Below are 11413 nucleotides of genomic sequence, written 5' to 3'. Positions count from 1 at the left end.
TTTAAAATAACTAAAACCTTTAAACTTATAACTAGTCTATATACTTACTTATAAGTTAGTAGTCTAAGCTTAACTACTCTATACTAATATAAACTAATTTAAATATACTTTTTTTTATTTATACTAATTTAATTTTTAGTAGACGTTTTTTTTCATAAGTTTTAAAAAATAACTATTTTATATAGTAAAAGTTTCATAGTATCATTAGTCTAGTAAAGTTTTATAGAAAAAAATATTTTTTAGTTAAAGTATTAATGAAACTTAACATATATTATAACTTGAAAGTATAATAGTACTAGAATAGTATAAATTATACTAAAACCTTTTATAAAAACTAGTACTTATTTACTTAAACTATAATTTATACTAAATAGTACTAATTTATAGTAACTAATTTACTTTTTACTATTCTTAAGCTAATAAATTTTCTTATTAGTAGCTTTTACTTTTTAGTTTTTAAAGTATTTAAAGCAAGTAGAAACCTACTTATTTATTAACTTTATACTTTTACTAAGCTAAATTAACTTAGAAAAGTATAGTTTAGTAAAGTTTAACTTAAAAAAGATTTTATAGATTTTCTTAGTTTTTTTTAAGTTATCTTAAATTAAACTAAAAATTCAATTACTTATAAAAGAAAAATACTGGGTAGAATATACTAAAATAGTATCTTTTATTTTTTTCTAACTAAAAGATTTTTTTTATAACTTTTTTTTTATATTAGCTTAGTTAATTTTAGTAGTAAAAGTATTTTTTTTTGAATATTAGTAGTATTAGTTTATTTATAAAGTAAAAAGTAGGTAGTTAAAAAAAGCTAAACTAAGTTTTTTTTATTTATATTTAAAGTAACTAAATTTTAGTTATCAAAAATATTAGTACTAAACTATAATATATTAAGTTTATTATAAGTAAGCTAGTAACTAGTAGTACTAAAAGTAAAAAACTAGGTAATAGTAGTACTAGAACTCGATAACTAAGTAATAAGTAGACTAGACTAGAAAAACTAGAGCTTAGAAGTAGCTTTATATTTTAAATTAGTTATTACTACTTTTTTTAGTTTAGATATACTTTAAAATAGTTAATATTATTTTAAGCTATACTAAAAAGTACTTTACTTTAGCTAAATTAGCTTTAGTATTTTTACTATAAAAATAATAATTAAATAGTACTTTACTCTATATATAGTAGTTAGAAATATTAAAAGTACTACTTTAACTTTAAAACTAAGTAGCTTTAGCTTTATTATATCTAGTTTAGAGTTAGCTAAACTATACTAAAAAAACTTTAAATAAATACTTACTTAATAGCTATATATACTATATTATAAGTAAGCTTAGTAATAGCTTTTTAAGTTTCTAACTTTTTAGGACTAGACTTAGCTAAGTATTTTTAGTAAAAGTAGTTTAACTAAGTATACTTTTTTTTAAAGTCTAAAAAAAGCTACTATATTATTAGTAAACTATACTAAACTATACTAATTTAGCTTACTTATAGCTAAGTAAAAAATATTAGCTTTCTAGTACTTTAAATACTTTTAAAAGTTAGTACTTAAAAATTTTTTTTTCTTAAAAAGCTTATTAGTTATAAAGTAATATAGTAAGTTTATATTATTCTCCTTACTTATTAAATAGAAGTAGTAAAAATAGTTAAGTATAAAAGTAACTCTATTTTTTTAGTATAAACTAGAAGAGTATTAGCTTTAAGTATTATAGTAGTAAATAGTATATAATATTATAATCTAGACTAATTATAGAAAAAATAGTACTAAATATATAAAACTAGACCTAGTTTATAAAAGTTAATACTAAAGAAGAAATAATAGCTTAAACTATTACTAATAGTATAAGTTAGTAATAGTTAGTACTAAATAGAGCTAAATAGGACTTTATAGTTATATAGAAGTATTATTATTATAAAGTAGAAGCTTAAGTTTAGAGAATAGATAGCTTTAGTAGTATATATAAGCTAAAATAGTTATAAAAAGTAATAAAATAAAGTAAAACTATATATATAAGTAATTAGTTAGTAAATATTTAAATAATTATAGCTATAAAAAGCTATAGAAGCTATAGCAGCTATATAGAAGTAATACTTACCTAGTTAAATAGTCTTAGAATATTATATTTTAAAGAAAGTAAAAAATTCTAAAATATATATAGAGTACTAGGCTACTAAGGTTATAAGTTATACTAGGCTCTATTAGGCTAGTTAAAGTACTAGATTAAAATAGTTTAATATAGTATATAATACTATAAGCCAAGTTATACTAATATACTTAAAGTAAGTATAGTATAAAAAAAATATTATAATATAGAGTACTTTAAGCTTTATCTAAATTTAGATAAGTTAATAAAGAATAGAGTAAGTTATATAATACCCTAATACCTTAAGTATATAGTTCTTTTACTTTACTAGACTTAAAAGCTAGTAAATTTTTTTTATTTTATATATAGTAGATTAGACTTAGAATATAATTATTTATACTTTATTTTATATACTTTTTTAATAATAAACTAAGGTATATTAAACTTTAATATATAAAAGCTTAATTTAGTATATGATACTATAAAAACTATAGTAAACTTAGATACTATACTATAATATATTGAAAAGTTATAGAAGTATCTTTTAATTTAGAGCTAAGTAAACCTAAGTAGTTTACTATCTAATAATAATAAAAATTAAGGTTAAAAAAAATAAGATAGTTATACTAAGAAATTTTAGGCTACTTGGTAGTATAGTATAATAACTTATAGTAATAGTAAAAGTATAAGTAGAAAGACTATAGACTACTTATAGAAAACTTAAGATATTTTCTACTTATAAATAAAAGAAAAAAGTAATATAATAGGCTAAAGCTTTTTTATATATCTTAGGTAAAAAGCTTTTGCTAGAACTAAAGTAGAATACTACTAGTATATACTTAGAAAACCCTCTGCTATATGCCTAGCAGAAGAGGCCCTATAAGGCTCTTATATATATATAATCTAATCTATAGCCTTTCTATAACCTTTATTAAATTTATCTAATTCTTAATTCTAGTAACTACCTTTAGGGTTAGCTCCTTTATATATATAGTTCTATAAAAGTAGAATTATAACCTTATATTTATATGATTCTATATACTTATATTATCTAAATTAAATTATATATAGCATTATACTTAGCTTTATACTACTTAAGATTCTTTCTATATTATCTAGTAGTAGCTATATATTAAATAAGCCTTTAAATATTTTTTCTATAAGAATATTAGATAATTAATAATACACAATATATAATATAGAGCCCTAATAGTAAGGATAAAACTAATTAATTAATTTGCCTTTAATAGCAATTTTGCCTTACTGTGTTTTGTGCCCCTTTAGCCATCTTTCCGACGTTTTGCCGTTGGCCGTCATGGCTCTGCGTACGGGCTACTGAGCGCTCGCTCAGGCGTCCGTGCACCGAATTTCTCCGAGCTTCTGCTTCGTGGAATACCCTCATATTATAGGAGTAGGTTAAGAGGGTGGCGTCGTTAGTGCTGGTTAAACCCTTAGTTTTTGGTTTTCAAACCTCGGCGAAATAGTTTTGTCAGTGAATCAGGCTATCGGCCTCCGTAGCCGGCCTTATTCCAGGCCTGGTTTGTGAAAACGGCCCTTTGTATGACCATTTCGTCTCAATGACAGTACTGGGTCGGGTTCCGGTATAGATCAGTGAGAGCTTTGCATAGAGTCAATACCTCGTTCTTTTTTTGATACTAAACGAAAGCGTTATTTTGCGTCAACATCCCATCACCACTCCCATCATATATACCATTCTTTCCTTAACACTAACTGATGGTCCTCACCTCTCAACCAATTCACTCTTCTCATACGCACTGTTAATATTTATCATGTCCGGACCAGAACCGATTGCCATTGTTGGCATGGGTAAGGCATAACGTCTGAATGTCTGTTTCTTTTCCCTGCTGACCAGTCACATAGGATGCCGCTTTCCAGGAGAATCCGACTCCCCAAACGAGTTTTGGGAATTTCTCATGAAGAAGAAGTCGGCTCTTTCCAAGCCACCCATATCAAGGTTCAACATTGATGGGTTTCACTCTAAGAAGGCAAGAATTGGATCATTGGGTCCTGCGGGAGGATATTTCATTTCCGACACCGTATTCGATTTTGACCCAGCCTTCTTCGGTCTTACACGAGCCGAAGCCGCGGCAATGGATCCTCAGCAGAGGAAACTTCTGGAATGTGTTTTTGAGGCATTCGAGACGGGTGGAATTACGCTGGAGCAAGTCTCTGGATCTAATACAGGCTGCTATGTCGGAAACTTCACATGGGATTACGGTTTGATGAACACGAGAGATCACGATTACCCGAAGCCCTATTCTATGACGGGTGCTGGGGCGACGATTTTGAGTAATCGCGTGAGTTATCTGTTCAACCTGCTTGGACCTAGGTCAGTGCATGCCTATTGTACGCCCCGGAAGCATGATACTAAACTATTCCAGCATGACACTTGACACTGCTTGCTCGTCATCTCTGTACGCCGTTCACGTTGCCTGTAGATCACTGCAGACCGGCGAGATTGACGCTGCTGTTGTAGGTGGGACAAATCTCATCCTAGCGATTGAGGTACAGATGGGAACTGACAAGATGGGTGTCTTGTCGCCCACTTCTACCTGTCATACTTTCAGCGCCGATGCCGACGGATACGGCCGCGCAGAGGGCATTGGCGCGCTCTACTTGAAGAGGCTTTCTGATGCTGTTCGCGATGGGGATCCCATTAGGGCTGTGATCAGAGGTACTGCGGCGAACGCCAATGGCAAGACCAGTGGAATTACTCAGCCGAGTGCCAAAGGCCAGGAGCTGGTGATACGCGAAGCCTATCGATTTGCTGGAAACCTCGACTTTGCCGATACATCCTACTTCGAATCTCACGGTACCGGTACCGCGGTCGGCGATCCCATTGAGACATCGGCAATTTCCAAAGTCTTCCTCCCGGATAACACAGATAGAGACTCGCTGCTATTAGGTTCAGTCAAGACCAACATCGGCCACGGCGAGGCCTCCAGTGCCATGGCTAGTATTATCAAAGTTGTCATGGCCCTAGAGAACAAGACAATTCCTGCGACCATTGGCATCACTTCTTACAACCCAAAAATTGATTTCCGTGGTGGCAGGCTTCAGGTCGTCCGCGACAACATCGCCTGGCCAGAGAAATATCCAAATCGCCGAGCCAGTGTGAATTCATTCGGCTATGGAGGAGCAAATGCTCACATTATCATTGATGCCTGCGACTCGGTTCTCCCTGGATATCAGTCGTTTGTTAAGAAGAATGCAAAGACGTCTTCCAATCCTGGTGATAGGGATATTATTGGTTTCAACGGCAGCAGCGTGGAATCGATGCAGCGTGAAGAGTTCCTTATTCCTTTTTCTGCCCACGACTTCCCCACCCTGAAGAATTCTCTAGCGAACATCAGAGAGGTGGTCGAGCAATACGATATTGCAGACCTGGCCTACACCCTAAGCGAACGTCGCTCCCGCTTCTTCAACCGCGCTTATGCCGTCGTCAGTCGAGAAGCCCCAGTCAATGATTTGGAAGAGTCGGAGATTGTCTTTGGCAAGCGTGGTAATGGAGCCAAGCTTGCCTTTATTTTCACGGGTCAAGGGGCTCAGACTCCGCAGATGGGCAAGGAACTCATGCTCCAGTTTCCTTCCTACATCTCCACAATCCGCACCCTGGATGCGGTACTCGCCAGCCTGGGCGAAGATAGCCCTTCATGGACAATTGAGGGAGCTCTTATGGCACCTGCGTCGACCAGTCAGATCCATAATGTAGAGCTTTCCCAACCCCTGTGCACTGCCGTTCAGATTGCCTTGGTCGACCTCCTCCTCTCTTGGAATATAGTTCCCCAGGCCTGTGTAGGTCACTCCTCTGGCGAGATTGGCTCTGCATATGCTTCTGGACTCTTGACAGCAGAGGAGGCAATCATCTTTGCCTACTATCGTGGTTGGGCTGTCGGCAAGTTGGAGTCACAAGGCGCCATGCTAGCTGTTGGAGCTGGGCCTGAGGAAGTTCAGCCATTCCTTGTACCCGGTGTTCTCATTGCTTGCTACAACTCGCCTGGTAGTGTAACGCTGAGCGGAGATGCTGGGCCCATTGCCAGCGTCAAGGCCGCACTGGATGAGGCCAAGATTTTTGTGCGTGAAGTGAAGACTGGCGGTCGGGCTTACCACTCGCACCACATGAAGCAGGTCGGAAATTCTTACGAAGAGCGTGCTCACCAAGCCATTCTTCGTCTATCACAATCCAAAAATCCTGAACAAAGGCGACGCGCGGCATTCATCTCTTCGGTAACAGGAAAACTCAAGGACGCCTCCTTCAGACCCGACGCATCTTACTGGAGAGATAATCTAGAGTCCCCAGTCAAATTCACCACGGCTGTAAACACGATGCTATCCATGGAAGACCTTGCCATAAACATGACTGTTGAGATTGGACCCCATTCGGCTTTGGCTGGACCTTTGCGTCAGATTCGTGATGAACTAGGACGTTCCTCCAAAGATCTTGACTACTCTGCGACTTTGGTTCGTGGCGAGAGCTCAGTCACTCGACTTCTTACTCTTGCGGGTGCTCTGTTTATCAAAGGCTACCCCGTTGACCTCGGTCGGGTGAATGCGATTGAAGAGCGACGCGGTGACAACATCAAGATCAAGTATGGCAGGCCAATCGTCGACTTACCCAGATACCCTTGGAACTACTCGGATACGCGAAATATGCGTCTGGAGAATCGTCCAAACAATGAGGTCCGACACAGAGTTTTCCCGCATCACGATCTTCTTGGCAGCATTCTCCCAGGTGCCATGGACAGCCAAAGGCAATGGCGCAATCTCTTAGACATCAAGAATTTCCCCTGGCTGGAAGATCACAAGCTTGGCTCTCAACCCGTTCTGCCAGCTACGGGATACTTGGCTATAGCTCTCGAAGCTGTGCGGGAGTACTATCACGGCAGGGCGCCAATGAAGGGGCCTTTTCGCTATTTCTTCCCCCACATTACGATCAAATCTGCCTTAAATCTCCCACCCGCGGGCACACCAGTCGAAATTCTCACTAGCGTACATTTCAAGAAGATCTCTGACTCTATTTCATCCAAGAATCAGGCCAGCTTCACTATCGCGTCCTACAACCAAGGAATCTGGACCGAACACTGTGTCGGAACCGCACAACGGGAGGCTGTAGTCGATATCGAGCCGATATTCAATGAGAAGGACTTGGAAGAGCCGAAGACTTCTCACACGTGGTACAATGGTTTCAAAAAGATCTCCTTGAATTACGGTCCTGCATTTGCCGGGCTCACCAACATTAAGACAGACCCCTCTTTACCACAGTGCGTTGCTAACACTCCCATGCTGGCTGAGGGTGTTGATCCCCTGGATTCGCCCTATATTATACACCCTACAACAATGGACACCTGTGTTCAGGCAATATTGATTGCCGCTCATAAGGGATCTTTGAGGAACCTGAATAGGTCATTCGTCCCTGTAAGCATGGAAGACGTGTCCATCTGGTCGATGAATGGCGAAGATATTCCAGCTCTCGCTGCTGCATCTGGCAAGATCCTTGCGCAAGGCAATTTGAGTAGTCTTCGAGCCCTGGAGGGATCGTGCCAGCTTACCGTGGATGGAAAGCCTGTCTTCGAGGCCAAGAAGATCAACAATATTGTATACGCGGAGGATCTAAACGCTGAAATCAAGGAGGATCGCCACCCGTACCTTCGGTGCCTATGGAAGCCTGACATTGAGAAGACCTCTGGAGATGAACTTTCCGCTTTCTTTGAAGCACAGATGCGATACGACTCGTCACACTTCAACTCCCTCATTGACATTCTGGTCCACAAATATCCGTCGATGGATATTCTTCTATCCGGCATCAAGAACCTTGAGTTTTTGTATTCTGTTTTGGAAGCCGGTACATCTATGAGACGATTCAAGTCGATTTTTGCGCTGGTTGGGTCGGAAGAGGAGTTGCCATTCTTTCAGGCTGCAGCGTCTACTAAAGCTGTGGTGAGCGAGTTCCCTATGGATGGCCCCACTCTTGAAAATACCCAATTCGATCTTGTCGTCCTGGAAACCAAGGGTAATGCCTCTGAGGTACTTTCTAAGACTGCATCCATGTTGCAAGCTGGGGGGCGCGTTCTCTTACACGGAGATGCTATGTTGAAGTCTGAATGGTCCGCTGCGCTCTATTCTCAGGGGCTGAATATCTTTGTGTCTTTTGAAAAAGATAATTCATGGGTAGCTCTTACCCAGCCTCTTGGGCTACAACATACGAGTCACGTTGACAGTCTTATACTCGTCACTCGCACACCCGGTGTGGCGATTGGCAAGACTGTTACTAAAGAACTCGCCAAATGCGGCTACAATGTCAAATCGGCTTCTCTCAGAGAGGCTGACCTTGGCGATAATCAAATCGTTGTTGTTGTTGCTGAGGCTGAAGGTAGCTTGTTCAACCAGTCCATGACTGACGCAGAGCTGAAGAGCCTGCAGCGCATTGCCGAGCATGCGAAGACTATTGTATGGGTTACTCATGGCGACTTGCTGGTCGGCACCGATCCTAATGCCGCCATCGTTATGGGACTTGGAAGATGCCTGCAGTCAGAGTATCCAACTCTGGACTTTGTCTTCTTGGACGTTGATCATACAATGCCGCTTCCTCTTGCCGGTCAAATTCAGACGGTTCTCAAATCCCTTGATAACAGCAACGCAATTGAGCGCGAATACCTTGTTAAGAACGGCGTCTTCTACATCAGCCGTCTGTCCAACGACCGCGCTCATGACGAGAACTTCTCTGCTCTGTTGAACAGGAAGGCTGTCAAACATCAGTATACTGCCGGCGAGAAGCTTTGTCTGAAGATTGAACGACCAGGTCTTCTCGATTCTCTTCATTTCCAGTCAGTGCTGCGGGATAGTGCCATCGAACCTGACGCTGCCGAAGTGGAGGTCATGGCTATCGGTCTCAACATGAAAGAAGTCGCAACTTTTCGTGGAAGCTTCAATGCCTTGTCGTTCAGTCACGAAGGCTCTGGCGTTGTCCGCCGTATAGGCTCCAATGTGACGAACGTCAAGGTTGGCGATCGAGTCTGCTGGATGGCAAAGGGCCTGTTCCAGAACTTTGAGACATTCCAGGCTAGATTTTTACACAAGATTTCTGACAATGACCGCTTTGAAGAAATTGCTACTATGCCTCTTGCATTCTCCACTGCCGTCTATGGTCTTCTTCATCTCGGTCGTCTGAGGAAGGGCGAGGTAAGTTTTGAGTAAAATCCCTCATGGTTTTCACTAACAAATTGGAACCAGTCTGTACTTATCCACTCTGGGACTGGTGGTGTCGGTCTTGCCGCCATTCAAATTGCACAGATGGTTGGTGCCAGAATCTTTGTAACCGTCGGTACCGAAGAGAAGAGGACGTTTCTCCAAGATAACTTTGGCCTCAAGTCAAGCCAAATTTTCAACTCACGCGACACTTCATTTGCCGATGGTATTATGAAGGCGACGAATGGGCGTGGTGTTGAGGTTGCTTTGAATTCCCTCGTCCGTGAGCAGCTTCATGCCACCTGGTCTTGCATGGCGACACAAGGTCGCCACATCGAAATCGGTCTGACCGATATCCTCGACTATGGTGATCTCGACATGAATATCTTTAAGCGCTGTGCTAGTTTCTCCGCCTTCGACTTTGGTGTTGTTGCTGACGAGAGGCCTGATGTTGCCGTCGAAGTGATGAAGGAGGTCATGGGCTATCTCCGTGATGGCAAGATCAAGCCGCTCACTCCAGCTTCAGTATATCCAGCATCACAGGTCACCAAGGCATTTTCCCAATTCAATAATTCCAAGCGCATAGGCAAGGTTGTGGTCAAATTTGAAGAGAACGATGAGCCTGAGGTAAGTTGTTGTATCGCAAATACCCCATTGCGAAGTATATGTGCTTATCTTTCTGAATAGGTCCTTTCTATTCCCCAGACTGTTTCCTACCGTGGAGACGTTTCTTATCTTCTGGTCGGTTGTTTGGGTGGCCTTGGACGTTGTCTGGCCAGGGATATGGTCCAGAAGGGTGCTCGCCATTTGATTTTCCTTGGACGATCGGGTAGCGAAAAGCCCGAAGCTGCCTCTATGGTGAATCGGCTGCGCCGTGAAGGTGTTGACGTCGAGGTCATCAAGGGAGATGTGAGCATAAAGGAAGATGTCATCCGTGCAGTGCGGGCAGCCAAGGTGCCGATTGCCGGTGTTGTTCAAGGTGTCATGGCTCTTGATGTAGGGTTCCCCGAATCGTGCGATACACTCATTATTTTGAAGTTTAGCTAATGTCATGCCAAAACAGGACCGTCTATTTGCCAGCTACGATATCAACAGCTGGAATGTTGCCATCGACCCTAAAGTTGCTGGTACTTGGCACCTACACAATGTCCTTCTCGACCAGCCTCTGGACTTCTTCATCATGGTCAGCTCTATCTCTGCCATGACTGGTGCTCCAACACAGGGTAACTACTGTGCGGCAAACACATTCCTGGACTTTTTTGCTCGTTTCCGACGTCGTCAAGGCCTTCCCGCCACTACTATCGCGCTTAGCATGGTCTTGGAAGTTGGTTTCGTCAGCCAGAGTCTGACCATTGAGCAAGGTATTGCTCGCTCAGGCATTCACGGTATTGACGAGAAAGACTTTTTGCGCCTGATAGAAGCAGGCATGGGTCCTCAACCAGCGTCCAAATGGCTGTTTGACCAAGATGCCACGTGCTTCCTTGTCTCTGGGCTTGAGCCCTGCAAGCTTTCCGCCGACATTGACATCAACGACTTTCGCTTCTGGCAGCAGCCTCGCGTTGGCCCCCTTCTCAATGCAATTATGAATGCTGGCCAGGGCGGCGCTAGGACTACAAACACAAAACAGATTGCTGATCTACCAGGCGTTTTGGAGCAGGTTATTGGCAAATTCGCAAAGACCTTCAATCTCGATGTCGACGATATCGATCCATTGAAGCCGCTTTCGAGCTATGGTATGGACAGTATGATTGGCACTGATCTCCGGAATTGGTGCTACAAGCAGTTGGGAGCCGATATTCCTACTTCGGATTTCATGGGGCATGCCATGACGGCCCAATCACTTGCCGAGAAGGCGTTTTCTCTTGTTTCTACGTAGCTGTTAGAGTCAGGCGGAATTGGGTTTCTATTATTTTTATCTACGGAATATTTTTCTTATACATGTTATAATTTTCCTCTCTCTGAAAATATATATTAATAAATTAGTGTTGAAAGTAGTACTAGCTATACTGTAACAATGTGACAGCACGTGACAGCCTGGTTCATGCTAAGTTGCTTCGCGCTTCCGTAGCATATTTGCACTAAGCAATATAAATTTTACCTTACTTTTACTAAAACTCTACAATACG

At 40.6% G+C, this 11413-nt stretch overlaps 1 protein-coding gene across 1 annotated transcript; it reads left to right on the top strand.

Annotated features, from left to right (window-relative positions):
- Positions 1-3871: 3871 nt before the first annotated feature.
- COCMIDRAFT_41753 (uncharacterized protein) lies at positions 3872-11163 on the top strand (the record flags this gene model as incomplete). The annotated part of the gene is made up of 7 exons (XM_007695480.1): positions 3872-3908; positions 3963-4294; positions 4551-4574; positions 4614-9281; positions 9333-9914; positions 9975-10283; positions 10351-11163. The coding sequence occupies 7 exons, from the start codon at positions 3872-3874 to the stop codon at positions 11161-11163; spliced, it is 6765 nt and encodes a 2254-aa protein (XP_007693670.1).
- Positions 11164-11413: the final 250 nt, after the last annotated feature.

The sequence above is a fragment of the Bipolaris oryzae genome, assembly GCF_000523455.1.
Source record: "Bipolaris oryzae ATCC 44560 unplaced genomic scaffold scaffold_328, whole genome shotgun sequence".
Classification (NCBI taxonomy): domain Eukaryota; kingdom Fungi; phylum Ascomycota; class Dothideomycetes; order Pleosporales; family Pleosporaceae; genus Bipolaris; species Bipolaris oryzae.
This window is presented reverse-complemented; position numbering and strand designations above follow the sequence as displayed.